General features: G+C 39.6%; 1 protein-coding gene across 1 annotated transcript in view; it reads right to left on the bottom strand.

Moving 5' to 3' along the window:
• The window catches only part of LOC132079350 (lipoxygenase homology domain-containing protein 1-like), a 116605-nt gene that overhangs the window by 81347 nt on the left and 15945 nt on the right, over positions 1-19313 (bottom strand). Inside the window, 4 exon segments of the mRNA XM_059481884.1 lie at positions 726-781; positions 2885-2966; positions 6368-6446; positions 7099-7253. Of these exon segments, the coding sequence (XP_059337867.1) occupies positions 726-781; positions 2885-2966; positions 6368-6446; positions 7099-7253 (372 nt within the window).

The raw sequence follows: 19313 nt of genomic DNA, 5'->3' as shown, positions 1-19313 counted from the left end.
AACAGAAAGCTGGGTGGGGAGTGTTTCATCTATGTCTTTTCATTAATTAAGCAGATTTAGGCAACTGAATGCACATAATACATTTAGCTTCACTGGAGCATTTGGAGTTTAAGCTTGCATTATTTCTGGCTACTTTGGAATTTTGACCTGAAAATGTTTCCACTGACACTTCACAACACATTTTTCAACTTGCTGATGTTTGTTAGGGGACCTGTCCCCAAGTATTAAATGACAGTGACATTGGGGTAAACAAAAGAACACTTGAATCTCTTTTCAGAGGAATTCCTGATTGATTTCAGAACAGAAGAGTAGAAGTAGGAAGAAAACCAGAAATGGTTTCTGTGTTTTCTCAATTGCTTATAAAGGTCTAGTCCTTCCTGTAGAGTACTGCCAGCCAATTTGTCATGTTCTTTCACAGCTGATATACAAGAAAACATATACAAATGAGGAAATTTGCTCACATACTTCCTGCAATACTGATTTAAATTCAAACAGCAAAAACTATGGTGTAGAAAGCAATGGTTGGAAAACAACTCTTACCTTTAAGAAATGTCTTCACTGAACTGCCACTCTCTAAAATATGAGCAGGAAAAATAATTGTAAGCTAGCTTTATTATCACTTTTTTCTTAAACTATGTTCTTATCTGGAAAAGTTCTTTAGTAATAACAAGGCATTAAGTATATACCGTAGTGCTATAACAAATTTTCTGTAACAAAATACTTACTATTGGCAGTTAGCTCCCTCTCTGTTTTCCCATCATCTTGATATTCATCTAACCATCTTTCATTGCAAAAACAAAAATAATAAGATTAAGAAAAACTATTAGTATTAGTATAGTATATATCATCTGACCATTACCTTTTGTCTCCAATAGTATTTTTTATACACCTTTGATCAAGCTACACCTTGAAACTACTTCCAGGATCAAATTTTCTTTTATACCTTCAGCACAGTTGGCCTTATTCATATAAGAAGAATTTGGTTCAATTTGCTGCAGGCAAAGAAGAATTTTCATGGTTGCTGTATGAGGTGAGTAGTACAATATGGAGTACATTGTGTGAAATACTAATTATTTATTGGTTCAGAGACTCAGCTGTACATGTGAGACAGTTATAAAACCTGCAGTGGTTAGTTATAGTTATTGTACTTAGAATTATATATAAAATCTTCAGGTCTGGAAGTTTCTAAAACTTTTGCCTATCTGCAGCAACAAACTGAGCTTCTGTTCTTGCTTTATTTTTCTTTTATACTGATGAATTTAAGGAACTTTTCTGCAATAACATTTCACTGCAAACATACATTCATACTACTTTCAGCTGAACCCCCTTGTTCACATAATATTTCCCAATCTTCAACAACCTCACTTATTTAAAAATAAATAAACACATGCTCACTGTCAGCTTCTATTCTATTGACTCCACATTGATGTTGTATTTGTTTAAACCCAAGATCCATAAAATATTTCATTTCTTGTATGGAACAAAACTCTATGAATAAATCTCTTATGCATGAAGTCTAAACTCCACTGCATTTCAACTTTTTTGCAATAAACAGCTTGATTAAATTTTGAGACATATCTCCTCATTCCATTCTAAGAAACAAAAGATCACTAGCAGTTTCTAAAAGTAGAAAGCATTTTTTGGACAAAAACTGGACACAGGATTCAAGCTGCAGCCTCACCAGTGCTGAGCGCAGAGGCAATCACAGCCTTGGTGTACATTATTGCAGATCCAAGCCAGGTTGTCACTGGCCATCTTGGCCACCTGGGCACACTGGCTCGTGTTCAGCTTGCTGTTGATCAGCTCTTCCAGATCCTTTTCCACCAGCCAGGTTTCCAGCCCCTCATCCCCAGGTCTGTTGCACTGCATGGGGCTGCTGTGACCCAGTGCATCTCCCTCAGCACCCTTGTGGGGATCCCTTCCAGCCCAGTAGAATTGTCTGTGTCTGAGTGCTGCAGCAGGGCACTGACTCTTTGCACTTGGATTGTGGGGCTCATTCTGCTCCCCACTCCTTCCTTCTAGCTCAGGGGGCTGCCTACAAGGAGAACTGGTATCATTCTTGAAGGCTGAGGGGAAGAAGGCATGAAGTGTCTCAATCTTCCCTTCATCCAGTGGGTATTTTCTCTACTTGGCCACCTCACCATCTGTGTCAGGAGGTTCTCTTCCATGGGCTCCAGGAACCTCCTAAACTCCTTCTCCTCTGCTGCATTGTATTTGTAGTCCCTCACGAGAACAACAGCTGGTGATAGTGAGACTTCTTCCAGCTGTTCACATTAAATTTTGTCTGTCTTTTTCTCCTGTCTGTAACAGACCCAGACCCTTCTGCCACGACACTGGCCTTGCTGGCCTTCCCCCTGATTCTTACCCATAAATGCCCAACTCTATCACCAAGCTCTAAAAAATCAAAATAATCCCTAACATACAGGGTTGCTTCACCTCCTCTCCTTCCTTGCCTCTCCCTGCTGAAGGGTTTATAGTCATCCATGGCAGCACTGCAGCTGTACAAGTCACCCCACCACGTTTCCATGATGACAACTATGCCATTTCAGATCTTTACACACAATATTTCTTAAAAGGTTGAGAACTGAAATCTTATTTAATTTCACATGGTTTCTATATAATTTAGATTTTTAAAAAAAGATCAATGCACCTTTCCTCTTATGCAACACTTGATTTGGGACTTCTCTGCATTAGGCTATTACTCCCTTCCATGCCAATATAGGAACTTTTTCCTTGCCTTCAGCTGCAAAATTTTTGCATTTTGTATGTTGAAAAACTCCGGGGCAATGCTCAAACACCTAGTTTGTGTGCACATATCTGCTCTAAAATTTTTTCATTACGTTGCTGGAAGGTAACAAATTCTTTTTCTCCATGAATGACATACCTATTACAAGGAAATACGACCTCATGAGCTTCCTCTCCTTCTTTATGTTTGATGACAATCTTATCCAGGAACCATCCACTGCCTGTGTCGAAATGACAAAAGTTTATAATGTGAAATCATACTATTTTTTAAATAAATTTTAAGAAAAAAAGCCCAGATTATCTTTTTCTAGCAGAAACACAGATCATATTTAGACAGATCTCATCAAAATAAATAAGATATATTAACAGAATGAAAGCTTTATTATTTTTTGTGTCTCCTAAGAGATGCAATTCTTTTCTGCCTTTGCCTGTTTGAATTTTAAGAGGGGTGGGTTTTTTCTCTTGGAGACAAATACATGCATACATCTCTGAACTGTCAACACCATTCACATCCCTGCCTACATCTTCTGATTATTCCCAGTAATCAAGCACAAGAATGTTGGTACAAATCTGTTTATGCCCATAATCAAGATTTGTGTGAAAGCTGGAAATTTTTTCCCACTGTGAGTGAACTTCTTATTGTAGATATAAAAATATTAATTAACAAATCTTTAAAACTTATGCTGTGGGTCTGCAGCCTTGGAGGGGGTTTTAATGTCTTGGTGCCAGTAACTGGCAAAACTGAGGATCCAAGGATTCAGAGCCAGCAACCAGAAAGACTGACTGCCTCAGGCCAGCTAGTGGAGGCCGTATACATCCATCCTGTACATATTTTTTTGTACTTGACACTGATGGACTGTTGTTCTGCTCAGCTGGAGAGGGTAACAGGGGAAGGCTGCTTGCACTGTTTGTGTTCGTGCTGAGTTCCTGCCAGTGTTGATCTGCATGGCCAGCTATGTGCACACATTTGTGTTTTGGAAATGTGTTTGTGTGCATGTCAGTGGGGAGCACACACTCAGCCTTGCTGCTGTGAGAGCAGCAGGTGTGGAGCTGTGCACTCTCACTTCTGCTGGGCTACTGAGATAATCTTTTCCCCAACTGCAGTAAGCACTGGCACATCCATGCTGATTTTTAGATCACCTCCAACGACCATCCTAGTGACTGGTCTGGTTGTCTTGTGATGTCCTTCTCAAATAACCTGTTCTCACTGTACCTGCACTGCTCACAACTTGTCTTAGGGCCTCTAGCTGGTCAGAGTTACCCCAAGATACATTAGAAAGTCTCTTTTCCCAGCCCAGCAGTTGAAGAAGGAGTCAGAATTCTTAATTTCTCAGTCTCAAGGTTTTTTATTGTTCCCTATCTATAAAATATTTTCTCCTGTCCAGTTGAGGTCCATTCAGCAAGACAGTCCAGGCACTCTGCCTGCCTCCAGGGTGGTGTTATGTCTTTATACTAAAAATTACGCATACAATGTTTACAATTACTTTCCAATACCTATCACCTATGTTAGACAGTGAGCTTCTACTCTAAACCAATCTAAAAGTGTCAACATCACAGCAGAAGATGGAGGCCAAGAAGAAGAAAGAGAAAGGCTGGACACACCCAGATCCCTCCATCTTGCCCCCTGAATCCCCATTCTAAAAAACCCCAAAATCTACCTTTTCACCCCATGATAAATTCACTATCATTCTATTTAACTGTCATGGCTTGCAGATCTTCATCTAAGGTTGGTAACTTGCTCCATGGGTCATAATCAAAACCACAGGCATTCTGTGCTCTGTACCAGGGTCTCTGAGCCCCCTGGCATGGGTCTTGGCTGCTCAGGACAGCCAGAGGGATGTCCTGGGTTCCAGCAACTTGTCCTATTGCTTATGAGGTTTCACCTGATTCACACCATTACCCAGCAGCACCTTGCAGCAAACAGCATGCAGGATGTTTTGGTCAGAAACAACCATCCTATTCATCCTTGTGCTTTGCCTCCTGGCTGTATCTGAGACTGGAAGGCAGCAGTTTCTGTCGCATAGAAAGGGCATCCCCAGGTAGTGCATGGAGCAAATGCTGCTCTCTAGGACAAAAGTCCTTCACTTTCCTCATTCACGGGAGCTGTGGGAGTACACCCGTGCCCCGCAGCCTGGGAGCCCCAAAGAAAACATATGTTCTAGGATCCCTTCAAGACAGACTCCAAATCAAGAATTAACCCCCTCCTGCCCTGTCACTCAGGCAAGTGATGAGAAAAAGGGGTACTCCACCTCTGAAGGCATCCTTCTTCTCAAAAGTTTGAGTATTTCTGAGCCATCATCTTTTTCCAGCTCTCAACCCCTCAGCCACCACAGGCTAGGTTTATGTGGGGCTAGTCTTGGATACAGTTCAAAATGTTCCTGTGAGACCTGTCTGTGCTGAGTACAATGAACAGCCTCCTGAATTACCAAGGCACATTTTGTTAGATAGAATTCAATCCATTGTCCTGTTTAGACAGTCCTTCAAACCCACACATTTGAACTCCAATGTCAAAAAACATCTTGAGATAGCTGAACTGGGTTACAGATTTGTAATGCTGATCTTTCTAATCTGTGCTGCCTGTTAAAGGAGATATCAGGGAAGAGAGGATGGCACAGTTCTGTGGGGAATGGAGGGAAGGCGGGCTCCACCACAGTGCCTTTTGTGTTATATCTTGGGTTTCTACGATGTGAAACTTTCAGGTGTACAATCATCCATGTTGCTGAAGACAGCAAACTCTATGGAACTACAGGAAACAAGATTACACACCATTCCAAGGCTGCACTGTCAGGGCTGTTTCTGTAATAGTCACAGGCCTGCTCAGAGCCTTAGGCAGTACAGAGTGCAAGACGGGCGTTGCTTGGGGCAACTTCAGAACACAGTAGGTAAAAGGGATTTTCTAATCTCTTATCAGTGAAGCCCTGAACTGCCTAAAATCCCTCTCTTCACTTAGCCTCTTCCTAGATATTAATCTGAAAGCATATTTGCACTATTTACATCTTTGGTGCTTTTAAATGCTTTCTCTGCATTTGCATCATTCCAGGGAGATGCACATTTCTTTGAGGGCCTGTACCCAAAATTCATCTCATTAACAAATTCTTTCTTCTTTCCCTAAAAACCTACAAGCTGAATGCAGTGTCACTCACCGGAGCAGCTCCCCATTGACTTTCACAGATTAAATGTATATTCAAATCTTCTACAATTGCCCAAAGCAGTGAGGACATTGTGTTATAGCTACTCGGATTTTGTCAGGTATTCAGTTACCAGCTGCTGAATACCTTCAATTCCTTCCTGGATAGTTTTCACTGTTTGTCTAGTGAAAGATTGTATTACCAGTGTGAGCCACACTTTTGAGAGTTTTCTACATGCAAATAAATAGTTCTTTTTTATAAATAACTGTGAAAACAGAGAGTAGAATAACACTACATGACATTAAACTCATGACCATTTTTCTGTCCATTACCACAGTTTTTCATCATCCCATCACAGTGACCAACCGGCAGGAAGACTTTTTATCACTGCAAGACCTTCTGTCACATTTTCTATGAAGGATGCAGCTTAAACAAGTGCATTGGGTTTAAAAAGGACTTGAAAACAGACTGGTCTCTAGGAAATTAAATCCTACCTGGACCAGCTCCATCATGGCTAATCAGAACTTTCTCCAAGTCTCCAAGTGAGACAGCCTTTATGCAGAAAATATCCATCTGTGGAACCATACAAGGAAAATTATAAAGGTCTTAAACATAGCTATTGCTTTGACTCTAACACTATAGAAAAGTGGGGTTTTTTTAAATTTTTTGTTTGTTTGATTGATTGTTGGTTTTCAAAATGAATATAGTTGTTTTATATTCATCCTGGCCAGTCAGGGAAGATCCTTTAAAATTTTCTAAGGTAAATAACACCTGAAAATGCTTCCCCAAAGACATCACTGATGCCTTTGGCATGGCAAAATGATCAGTTTCAATTACTTGGTTGTGTCTACGTTATATTTTCTAGTTCTATGTGCCTCACCAAGTTTGGAAAATATACTTAGGAATACAGATTCAGAACCTGATTCTAAAATCTAAAATGATCTGTTCAGGACAAAAAATATGATATTGTTACCTTTTTATTTATATGTGCAATACAAATAACTGAAATACCCAAATTCTAATACCTAAAGCTCTCAGTAAATGGTTGATCAAGCAGATAAAAATTAACCATACGATGCAATTATGTAAGGAATTTTGAATAAGGAAAATGGTCAATGCTTAAATAAACCTTGTAAATAAAAGAATTTTTACATTTCTTGATGAAAGAATTTTCTAGCCATAATTTATTCTTATTTATCAGAAGCAGCATTTGTTTATACTTTACCTGTCCATGTCGAAACTTAACATTATTATTCTTAGATCTATGGAGTTTCCTTTTGCCAGCATCTCCTCTTGTCCCAATGATGTTGATATAAACATTGGAATCTGTTTCAGCACCAAGTTTAGCCCCTGTGTATACATGGACCTCATACACCAACACTACAAGAAGAAAAAAAACTTGAGATTATCCTTTCAGCTTGCACAAGATTCTAAAGTGTCCTCATCAAAATTTTGCCAGAAAACTCTGATTTTTGAGTTTGCAAGTAGCATCAGCTATCCATGAATTTGTCACTTCTAAGTTCAAATATTTTAATTCTCTTCACAAAAATATAAGAACACAAAGCTTAAGAAAACCACATTATTCTGAGCACTGCTACGCATTGCTAGTTCACAAAGTCTTTCTTTGCAATTTATCTGGAGACCACCAAACTATATCAAGTCATCATCTGAAATAAAAGCTACTTTTCACTGGAACCAAAGCATTTTCAACCTCCAGATTTATGCAAAACAATTATCTGGGTTGTTAACCTTCATTTCCTCTTAAAAGAGGAATAACAATCACAAATCTAAAGGGTTTTAGATTTTCACCACATGTACAAAGGTGGGCAAGGAATTAATAGCTCCCACAACTATAAAAAATGAGCCTTGCTTTTGAAGGTTTCTACATCTGTCACTAGTGAATGATAGGACTTCCAAAGACAGCTCTCAGTTAAAATATATTTACAACTTTCTAATGCCTTTCCTTATAGTCTAGACCTAAGTCTTACACACAAAAAATATATACATCTTCAAAGAATTCTGCAATATAATTTAGAATTACTGTATTAAGATGTTCTATGCCCCACTAATATTATTTTTATAACTATCCAGATGCGCAAATTTATTTTTAAAAAATTCTTTGCAGTGATCATATATTATTATGTTTCATTTCAGTTTTTCTCTCTGTGACTTAAAAAAAAAATCCTGTTTACATTTTAATGGCAATTTTTCCATGCAGTGTTTCTATTCTAATCACAGCTGGCCATTTCTCCTGCTATGTAGCAGATCACAGGGAAGATTACTGTTTCATTTGTGTGTAATTTTAACAGTTCTTGGGAGTGAAGAAAGGTAATAGAAGTCCTAAAAAACACAATTAGTTCCTTTTAAGAAGGAACAAAGATGAAAACGAAATATAACATGACATATAAAACAGAATATATATGTATAGATTTTATATATATATACATATATGCATAATCTACAGTTACAATATAGAGTATTGAAACTGGACAATACTGTACAAAAACTAGTTAAAATGCTGTTACCCTTAAACCACCAGATAGCTACTAGAATCTTACATTTCCATAGATTTTTTTTTCACTGTCTCCCAAGTCACCTTATAAAACTCAAACATCATGTTGTCCACCATCACTGAAAAACAGCTACTCTGATTCCCAGATAAGAAACTAAACAATTAGTAAAATAAAACTGCAAATACATGACGGAGAAAAAAAGCATCACAAGTATTAAAAGTTAGGAGAAATGTTATGGATAGGCTCTATGCTTAATCAAATGAGTGCATTTCTTTTAAACTGTGTAAAATTATCTGAAAACACTGTGTCTCCAACACTTTATCACTATTACAACTATAACTCTAAATAAAACTGGTGTTCTTTGACCAATTTTATTATTTTTGGTAATTCCAAGCTCTCTTGCAGCTCTCACATCTATGCATTAATGTACCAAGACTGCTTGGGAAATATAAATGATCTCAATAATACACACATATCTTCAAAAATTTGAAGAATCTTGTAAAAACTAGTTTCAAGGTTTTTAACAATAAAAAATCATGATAAAACAAATTCTAGATATGAATAGCAAGTAGCAAAGATAAATTAACCTGATAATTAGCATAATTGAGCTATCTGTCTTAATTACATTTTATATCGTAACTGTTAATATAATCATAACTGGCCAAAGGGCAGAGGATAAAGGGTGGCAGCAAACTATGACAGAAAACGTGCGGGAAAGCAAAGAGCCATGCTGATAATGAAGGGGGAAAATATTTAGGAGTGAGAAAGGACAGAGGTTACATTTCCAAAAAAAAAGCTTAAAATTATAATAATCTGTGACCAGAAATTTTAATAACAGGGATGCACTACCCACAAAGCAAGACACTGCAGGTAGTAAAAAAAGGGATATATTGATTTGAAATCTCCTCCGCATTTTTTACACTCTTACTTTCTTAGTTTTGAAAATGCAAACTATCTGTGGGAGGAAAGAAAAGGGTATAGAGTGTTTATGTTATGACTGTTTACATAGAAAGACTAGTATTACTTACAACTACAAGTAATTTCCATGATCAAAAATAAAAAAACTAAGTAACTATAAGCACAATTTTAAAGCATATTCAATGGGGTTTTCTAAAGAAACCGTTTAACAATAAATGTTTACAAAAACAAAATACCAACAAGTCTTTTCATGGAAGGAGAAGAGAACAAGAGGTAATTATAACACAACACAAAGATATTAACAGATAAATAAATTATACTGCATTTTGTAGCACTGTACATCTCTGTGGTAACCAGAGAGACGATAACGATCTAATCATTAAATAGAGTTTTCCTTTGCTACCAGCCTAAATAAATCAGTCTGATGTAGACAACATGCACATCTTGAAATGTAAAAAACTGGGAAATATTTTCCATAGTTTCTTGTGTCTGTACATCCCTCACCATCTGTAAAATGTTGTCTGACATTTATTTAAGCTACACAATCTGCATTATTTATACAGGAACCTTCTTACAAAAAATGCCAGTTTGTGCTCTAAATTTTTCTACAAATATAGGCTACTACAATGCAGGCTATTATATTAGGATAATAAAAGGAAGGTTTATACCCCTTAACTTGAGTATATGTTACAATGCATTTCATAGGAATCACACAAAAATGAAGCAAGGAAAATATTTTCCAATACACACATGCCTAATTAGAACATGGTGAACATGGCCACTATGGTGAAACACCTGCATATTCAAGTAAACATGCACTAAATAGATTGTGGACATTAAGCCTTTTCTGGGCAAATGGAAGCGTAGGCACAGACCAGCCTGAGAGGATTCAAATTGTTCAAGTTTTATCAAGCAGTTCGTTTAGATTGCAGAGCAGCTACAAAAGGTGCTAGTGCTAATGGCTCCTGAGCTAAAGATTGCTTAAAGAAGAGAAAAAGAGTGATGGTGCCACTCTGTAACAGATAAAACAAGGTACACCAATTGTTTGATGGGACAATACAACCAAATCTGGAGAACAAACCTACCCATTTAATATACTGCTGAGACAAAAAGACTCGCCATATGTGATTATTTTTCCATTTGCAGTTTCTGTATATTGTTCACAAAACACAGTTTGTTGTGTAGAGAGTAAAGTGAAATAATCCTAGATAATGTGTTCAGCCTCTAAGACAGTGCTTTCATTTCTTTTGAGTATCCAACCTATTCTAAGGCCCTCACTGCAGGCCCATCTGCTATGGAGACCTCCTTCACTGCAGGAAGAAAAAGCCATCCCAAAACTCTGAAAAATAGAAATGTGTGGCCTGGTCCCCTATTCTGTAGTAGTAATTTCATTTTACTATATGCTGATTCAGTGAAACTACACCAGCTGTAAACTGGGGTGACAAAACAGAGAGAGGTAAACCCATGGGCAAGAAAAGAAAGGCAAAAATTTTAAAAATATTTCATAAAACCAGCCATTCAACAGAAGTCAGGAAACAGTGTTTCAGCATTGAGAGGGACCTGTGAGACTCACATCTAGGCATCTATACAATGTGGAGCACATCAAAGTAATAGAAGAAATGTCTTGGAAAACACAGTAACTTTGATAAAGGATATAAGAGGATTAATTAATACAGAATAGCAGGGGGAAAAAAAATCTCAGCTAGCACTCAATAAAAAAGAAAATGACCTTTCAGAAAATAAGTGATTGAAATCTTCGAATTGCTCACAGGGTAACGTTAGATAAGCTCTAGAAACCAAACAGAAAAATCTGCAACATGGATGCATGAATGAAACAAATGAAAAAGGGAAGGAAAGTGTTTTCAGACAGAGGTGAGGAGTTTTTAAAAGGCAGACTTTGAAGCAGTATAACAACTGTGCTAAAAAATGACAGAAGCAAATATATAAAAAGTACTGTAGAGTCATATGAGCAGTCAAGTGTACTAGTACCAAATTTCTTGTTGCTCAGCCTATAAAAATGCTATTTCTTGAGATACTATCATGAGGCTTCAGGAGTTTTTTAAATCCCAACTCCAGCTTCTGGCATCTATTGATAACATAAGGAGTGAAGTACTTTGGACAAAACAGAAGGAGAAAGGAAGTTTTCCTGGTTGTGAAGAGGTAACCTAAGGGCATACTAAGGGCAATAGAACATGAGTTAGAGAACCCTTTTTTCCAGATTTCCCATTCTGGGCACCTGAATCAGGGTTTCCAGTACAGAAAATTGATATATACCTGAGCCTTCACCAATGACAAGAGATAGTTTGGTCCCAGTTTGCAGGCACAGTATGTAATTACCAATTCCTTTGGAAGAAGTAATGTACGGAACTCAATGATGTATGATACTTGCCCTTGGAAAATATAAACAGTAAACAAATACCTCCACTAAAGACTAAGTTAATATGTTGATATGTTCTGGGAGAAGAAAACAATCTTAATAGAATTAAGGAAGAATTTATTGTTGAGAATCTGAAAATGAAAGTTTTCATAGCAGAAATACTGGTCTCTTTCTTTTGGTACAAACTGCTGTCCTAGCGTCAGCTTTTTTGAAAATAATTCCACTAAAAGTAATTATTTGAGAATTCTGGCTAAGAGCAAATGAATTGAAGATCCACAGCTGTCTGTGCCTAATGACACTGGTTTGCTTATCACACTGCTGAATCCCCTGGCTGGCTCTACTTCCCTCTTTCTGGTGTGCAGCATGGACTGGTTTTAGAGCAAAGAACTAGGTCCTTTTTGGATGAAACTACACCAGCTAATACATTCCAGGAACACATTGACAACAATCTTGACACAAACTGGCAGTCAGTCTTGGGGAACAGACTAGAACAAGCCTGAAGTAACTTCCCTCTAGACTCCCATAAAGAGCACATAGGGCACTTAACTAAGTGGGATTTTAGCACTGAGTGCTTCACTGAGCAAATTCACTCCCACCAGGCTGCCAGTGTAAACAGACAAACTGGCCAAAGAGCACAAAACCTGGAGAGATGTTAAATGACACACAACATTAAAATTGTCCAACTGCTTCTCTTCAGTCCTCTCTTTATGCTGGCATACCAAGGTCCCAGAACAGTTTTGCACAGTATTGCTCCAGGTTCTGCCTTTTTTCCATATGACATGCCCACTTGAATGAAATGGTCATTTTAGCTCAATCTGTCAAACAGCAAGGTTGAATCTCTGTTTTTGTCACCACCTGGCTTTCATAAAGAGTGTTTGGAATTTTGCAATGACAGAAGGGCAAAGATACAGGTTAGTGAAGCATTAAGGCTAAAAGAGAACAAATTCTTAATGGCTGATACTGGTTAAGAGGGACTATCTTCCTCAGAAGTGGTGCATATATTAATTTAAAGGACACAAATACAAAAACAATATCAGGTTAGGACATTTCAGTTAGAATTATAGTTCTCACTCTAATCTCCACTAACTGCTCTCTAATCTCCACTAGTAATATTTGGAGCAATAGTCTAAAAATATATATATTCTTCAAGACATGCAAGAAAATTACCAGCTTTGAAAAACACACTTGCTAATGAATTGTACAATAAAGAAACTTGACTATTTACTTATGTAGTTGGTGCTTCCTGAGTGATAAAACAGGGATAAAATTTTTGTAGAGATAACACTTGTGTTATTACTATTTGCTTTGGTCATCTTTTGCACTATTTCAGTCAGAGGCCACCTTCTGACCTTTCTGTATTTACATGCACACTTCTCCAAGTGGAAAAGAATGCCAAATCTTCGGAGCTGGAATTTTTCCCACCTCAGTCTCAGTATTTGTCTTTTATCTCATTTCAGTACAGTTATACCCTTGAGTATGTGAACAAGAACAGGACATGTTTCCCCACTTATATTCATTTGACATTTATGTTCACATAACCATAACAGTAAGAGAATTCAAAACCTCTTGCATCAGGTACCCCTTTGGAACAAAAGTTCAGCCATATCTGAAGACAACCTTGTGTTAGGATCTGTGATAAAAGTCTGCACATGTACAGAGGAATACAGACAGGGGACAGTCCAGGTAACACTCTCCTCTGGCTTCTCCCAAACCCATCACAAGGACCATCAGCCCATCTTCACAAGCACAGGTGCACAAGGGCGGGTGAGAACCCCTAGAGACTTAGGGAAAGGGAACACTCTGCCAACCCCTGCAGGGCTATCCCAGGAGTCTCAGCCTGGGCACAAAACCCACCATGAAAAGACAATTTGGAGTATCTCTCATACTTAAAGGGTTTGATGCCCCAAGTGTGTCAGATGCAATATAGGGCAGAAGAGAAGGAGAAGCTCAGTCCCTTTGGTGGTGGAAGATAAAGATGGAAGAAATAGGAAAATTCGTATCATTAACAAGTGGCTTAAGGGTTGGTGTCATCGACATAATTTTGGATTTTATGACCATGGCGAAACTTTTACAGCATCTTCTCTGCTGGAATCAGATGGAGTACACCTCTCCATTAAGGGCAAAAGGATTTTAGCTCATGAACTGGCAGACCTCATTGAGCGAGCTTTAAACTAAGCTTGAAGGGGGAATGGGAACCAGCTGAGCTAACTGGAAGCAGCCCCAAGAATTGTAAACGTAAGATAGGGGTGAACTCAGTTGCCCAGATGAAGTGCATGTATACAAATGCACGCAGTTTGGGCAATAAACAAGAAGAGCTGGAGGCCATGGTACAACTGCAAAGTTATGATGTAGTTGCCATCATGGAAACGTGGTGGGATGACTCATATAACTGGAATACTACATTGGCTGGATACAGACTCTTCAGGAGAGATAGAAAAGGAAGAAGAGGAGGTGGCGTAGCTCTTTATGTTAAGCAAACCTTCGATGCCATTGAAATTGAAACAAAGGAAGAAGAGGTCGAATGTTTATGGATAAGAATCAAGGGGAAGGCCAACTACGCCGACATCATATTGGGAGTCTGTTATCGTCCACCTGATCAAGAAGAAGAAGTAGACGATTTACTCTATAAGCAGTTGTGCAACGTTTCAAGAGCATCAACCCTTGTTCTTGTTGGTGACTTTAATCTACCAGATATCTGCTGGGAATTTAACACAGCAGTAAAGAGGCAATCAAGAAAATTCTTAGAAACTATGGAAGATAACTTTTTGTTACAGCTGGTAGATCAACCCACCAGGGAAGGGACTACATTAGATTTGTTATTTACAAACAGGGATGGGCTGGTGGGGGATGTGATGGTTGGAGGTCGTTTAGGGCAGAGTGATCATGAAATAATAGAGTTTTCAATATTTGGCGATATTAGGAGGAGCACGAGTAAAACTCGTACATTGGACTTCCAGAGGGCGGACTTTGGCCTGTTTAAGAGATTAATTCAGAGTGTCCCTTGGGAAGCCGCCCTTAAAAATAAAGGAGTTCAGGAAGGGTGGGATTACTTCAAGGCAGAGATCTTGAAGGCGCAGGAACAAACCATTCCTGTATCCCGAAAGATCAGTCAACGGGCCAAACGTCCAGCCTGGCTGGGTAAGGAGATCTTGGAAGAGCTTAGGAATAAAAAGAGGACGTATCAGAGTTGGAAAAAGGGTCAGGTCTCCAAGGATGTATTCAAGAGGGCTGCTAGAGTATGCAGGAAAAAAATTAGGGAGGCCAAAGCCCAGTTTGAACTCAGGATAGCGACTGCTGTTAAGGACAACAAAAAACGTTTTTATAAATATATTAATAGTAGGAAAAAAGGTAAGACCAGCCTTTGTTCCTTAATGGACACAGGTGGTAATTTAGTATTTACAGACGAGGAGAAGGCAGAAGTGTTCAATGGCTATTTTACCTCGGTTTTTAACGAGAAGATAACTTGCCCTCAAGACTCCCGTCCGTCTGGACTGGTAGATGGTTTTAGGGAACAGAATGGTCCCCACATTATCCAGGAAGAGGCAGTTATAGAACTATTGAAATGCCTGGACATTCACAAATCTATGGGACCAGACGGGATCCACCCCAGGGTGATGAGAGAGTTGGCAAGTGAGATTGCAAAGCCACTCTCTATCATTTACCAACAGTCGTGGATTACTGGTGAGATTCCGGATGACTGGAAGCTGGCCAATGTGATACCTATTCACAAAAAGGGCGCAAAGGATGATCCTGGCAATTATAGACCAGTCAGTCTGACATCTATACCTGGCAAAATAATGGAACAGTTCATATTACGTGCCATCATGCAAGACTTGCAGGATGGCCAGGGTATCAGACCTAGCCAGCACGGATTTAGGAGGGGTAGATCATGTCTAACTAACCTGATCACTTTTTATGATCAGGTAACCCGGCTAGTGGATGCAGGGAAGGCTGTAGATGTTATTTTTCTGGATTTCAGAAAGGCCTTCGACACTGTTTCCCATAGCATACTCCTACACAAGCTAGCTGGCCGTGGTCTGGATAGGAATACCCTTAGCTGGGTTCAAAACTGGCTGGATGGCCGGGCCCAAAGAGTGCTGGTGAATGGTGTCACATCCAGCTGGCGACCAGTCACCAGTGGTGTCCCTCAGGGTTCTGTGTTGGGACCAGTTTTGTTCAATATTTTTATTGACGATATGGATGAGGGCTTAGAGTCTTTTATTAGTAGTTTCGCTGATGATACCAAATTGGGTATGAGTGTAGATCAACTAGAGGGGTGTAGGGCTCTGCAGAGAGACTTGGAACGGCTGGACATATGGACAGAATCAAATGGGATGAACTTCAATAAGTCCAAGTGCCGAGTATTGCACTTCGGCCATAACAATCCCCTGTACCGATACAAGCTGGGGATGGAGTGGCTGGATAGTGCCCAGGTGGAAAGGGACCTGGGGGTGCTGGTTGACAGTCGATTGAATATGAGCCAGCAATGTGCCCAGGTAGCCAAGAGGGCCAATGGCATCCTGGCCAGTATCAGAAATGGAGTGGCCAGCAGGAACAGAGAGGTCATTCTTCCCCTGTACTCGGCACTGGTGAGGCCTCACTTGGAGTACTGTATCCAGTTCTGGGCCCCTCACTTTAAGAGGGACGTTGAGTTACTTGAGCGTGTCCAGAGGAGAGCAACGAAACTAATAAGGGGCTTGGAACACAAGCCATATGAAGAGCGACTGAGGGAGCTGGGGTTGTTCAGCCTGGAGAAAAGGAGACTAAGGGGTGACCTCATCACTCTCTACAACTTCCTGAAGGGTGGCTGTAGTGAGCTGGGGGTCGGCCTCTTTCTCCGGGCGACAACGGATAGAACAAGAGGACACAGTCTCAAGTTGCGTCAAGCTAGATGTAAGTTAGAAGTAAGAAGGAAATACTTCACAGAAAGAGTGGTCAGAAACTGGAATCATTTACCCAGTGAGGTGGTAGAGGCATCATCCCTTGAAGAATTTAAAAAAAGACTGGATGTGGCACTTGCTGCCATGATCTAGTTGAACAGTAAGAACATCGGCTGGACTAGATGATCTTATAGGTCTCTTCCAGTCTTGAAAATTCTGTGATTCTGTGATTCTGTGATTTTGTCATTGCAGAAGACTTATAAGACATTTAGGAGAGGAATTAAAGTCAAGGAAATAGATGGATTTAGGTGACCTGGGGAGGAAGTGGTGTTAGAAAATAGATCACATCTGTTCTCTGTGTGTGTGCACGTGTGGGTAGGGAGTACAAGTACCAACAACTGGACTTGGAGTCGTGCATGGCAGCAACTGGAGAGACTGAAGGGAATAAAACTGCCAGTGAGTGGAGTGGAATCAGGGGTCAGAGCCCATGTCCCTGAGAGCAAGACTGTGGTGGTGTTTGCAGGGGTCCCAGGACGAGGGAAGAGATGAGAATCTTGACTCCATGTTTCAGAAAGCTGCTTTATTATTTTATGATATATATTATATTGAAAGGAAATGATATATTAAAACTATAATAAAAGAATAGAAGAAAGGATTTCATCAGAAGGCTTGAAAGGAATAGAAAGGAAATGGAGTGATAATAAAATCTTGTGACTGACCAGAGAGTCCGAGACAGCTGGACTGTGATTGGCCATTAATGTAAAACAACCACATGAGACAAATCAAAGATGCACCTGGTGCATTCCACAGCAGCAGATAATTATTGTTTGCATTGTTTACATTTCATTTCTGAGACCTCTCAGCATCTCAGGAGAAAAAATCCCAGCAAAAGGACTTTTTATAAAATATGTCTGTGGCAAAAGACCACATGAGCAGCTGAGTGTTGGAGGGACCAGGTGAGTCCTGCTCAGCTGCCAGAGACACCCTGGGGTGTGGGTATCTGCAGGGATGAAACCTGCTGGGCTGGGCGTGAGGGAAATGGCCTGTACCAGAGGCTGGAGCAGGGCTGCAGCCTCAGGGGCTCATATGTCCATTTGCCAGCAACTGAAGAGACTGGGATCCAGGAGCAACTGGGGATTAGACAGAGTGTGTGAGCCCAGCTGTTTGATCTACCTTGTACACATCTATACTCATACACAGTCCCACTGTTGGACGTCTGTCCTGCTCAGCCAGAGAGGAGGGCAGGATGGAGTTGCTGGTGCTGTGTTTGTGCAGCTGCTCTGTGCCTGCTCTGTACCTGTGCAGCTGCCTTGATGTGTGGTACACACCTGTGCTCTCTGGGGTGCTGGCTGGGAGTGTGCTGAGCCTGGCTGCTGTTGGACCTGGGGCCATGCAGCTGTGGCAGCGTCACTGAGCTGCCACCTCTGGTCTGATTCCCCTAATATTCCTGTGCTATAAAGCTAAGTCAAAAACATTCAAAGTCTTCTATCTTATTGTCATTGAGTGATATATTTTAAGATTTACCCAGCTCAGGGCATGATTACTAATTTCCAATGGCTATCACTTAGAAAATATTTGAATAACTTTTATTTTGTGCATCACAGTGTAACAAGGGAATAAAACCATATCTAAAGAGCAACAGTTAAAAAATCCGATACTTGTAAAATTTGGGTAACTGGAACTGCTAGAAAGGAAAAAAAAAGGCACCAACTGCATAGAAGAATCAGAGGAAAAAAACCCAAGAACCCAAAAAACCAAAGCAGGTCGGAGGAAACCTCCAGGAATCACACAGTACAACAGAATGCTAAATTCAGAGACAATTTCAAAGACAGATCTGGTGCTTTCTAGATCCCAGGGCTGGAAAAGCAAAAGGGAAGATGTAATAGGAAGAGAAAAAGTAGCCATGGACCCAGAAGCTTTGGCAATGTGGAAAAAATAAGAAAAGCAGAGAGAAAGCCAGACCTGCATTGGAGGGACAAGAAATCTGAGTTAAGAAAGTAAGTTGAGACTGGTGTGATGGAGAGATTGACAAAGAACTGAAATCAATACTTGGAGTAGGAGACCAGATTAGTGTCAGTTTTTTTAAGTGGCTGAGGAGCAGTGAGAAAAACTAAGAAAGGCTGCCAAGATCAGAAATCTGAATGGAAAAGAAGCAAGTTCGGAGAGGGAGGTAAAGAAAAGCTAACAGATCCAGGAAATAAATTCAGATCTTAAGAAAAGATGCTAGGAAAAAAAAGAAAGCCAAGGAGTCAAAAAATTGTTCCAAGGATTTGGGTCCATATTGGTTGCATAGAAAACTTCAGCTGGGGAAAGGGAGAAAAAAACCAAGGAGAAATTACCATTTCTTCTGAGAGAGAAGCTGAGCAATGAGGAAAGTGTTTAAGAACAGCAATTACCAGACCAATGCCTTCTGTGCTTAGTTTACATTTTTTGCTTTGTTTAAAGTTTCTAGCACATGACTTTTATACTTAAGCAAATCTGTTATCACTAGAAGATCACAGATTAAATTGAAAGTACAGAATACAAACTCCTAAATCATATCAAATCCTCATTAAGTAATTACCAGCATGTAATTTCTTCTGCTGGAGAAAGTGACTAGATGTGGTTTGCTCAGTGCTTGTAAGCAATTAGCTTTTAAAGGGGAAATGAAAATGGATAGTGTTTCATTTTCTTGTTCTTGAGAAAATAAATAGGAAATCCTTTGGCCTCCTTGCTGAGTTTGTATTGATGTTCAATTTAAATGTTCCTAAAA

Source organism: Ammospiza nelsoni, chromosome 1, assembly GCF_027579445.1.
Source record: "Ammospiza nelsoni isolate bAmmNel1 chromosome 1, bAmmNel1.pri, whole genome shotgun sequence".
NCBI lineage: Eukaryota > Metazoa > Chordata > Aves > Passeriformes > Passerellidae > Ammospiza > Ammospiza nelsoni.
This window is presented reverse-complemented; position numbering and strand designations above follow the sequence as displayed.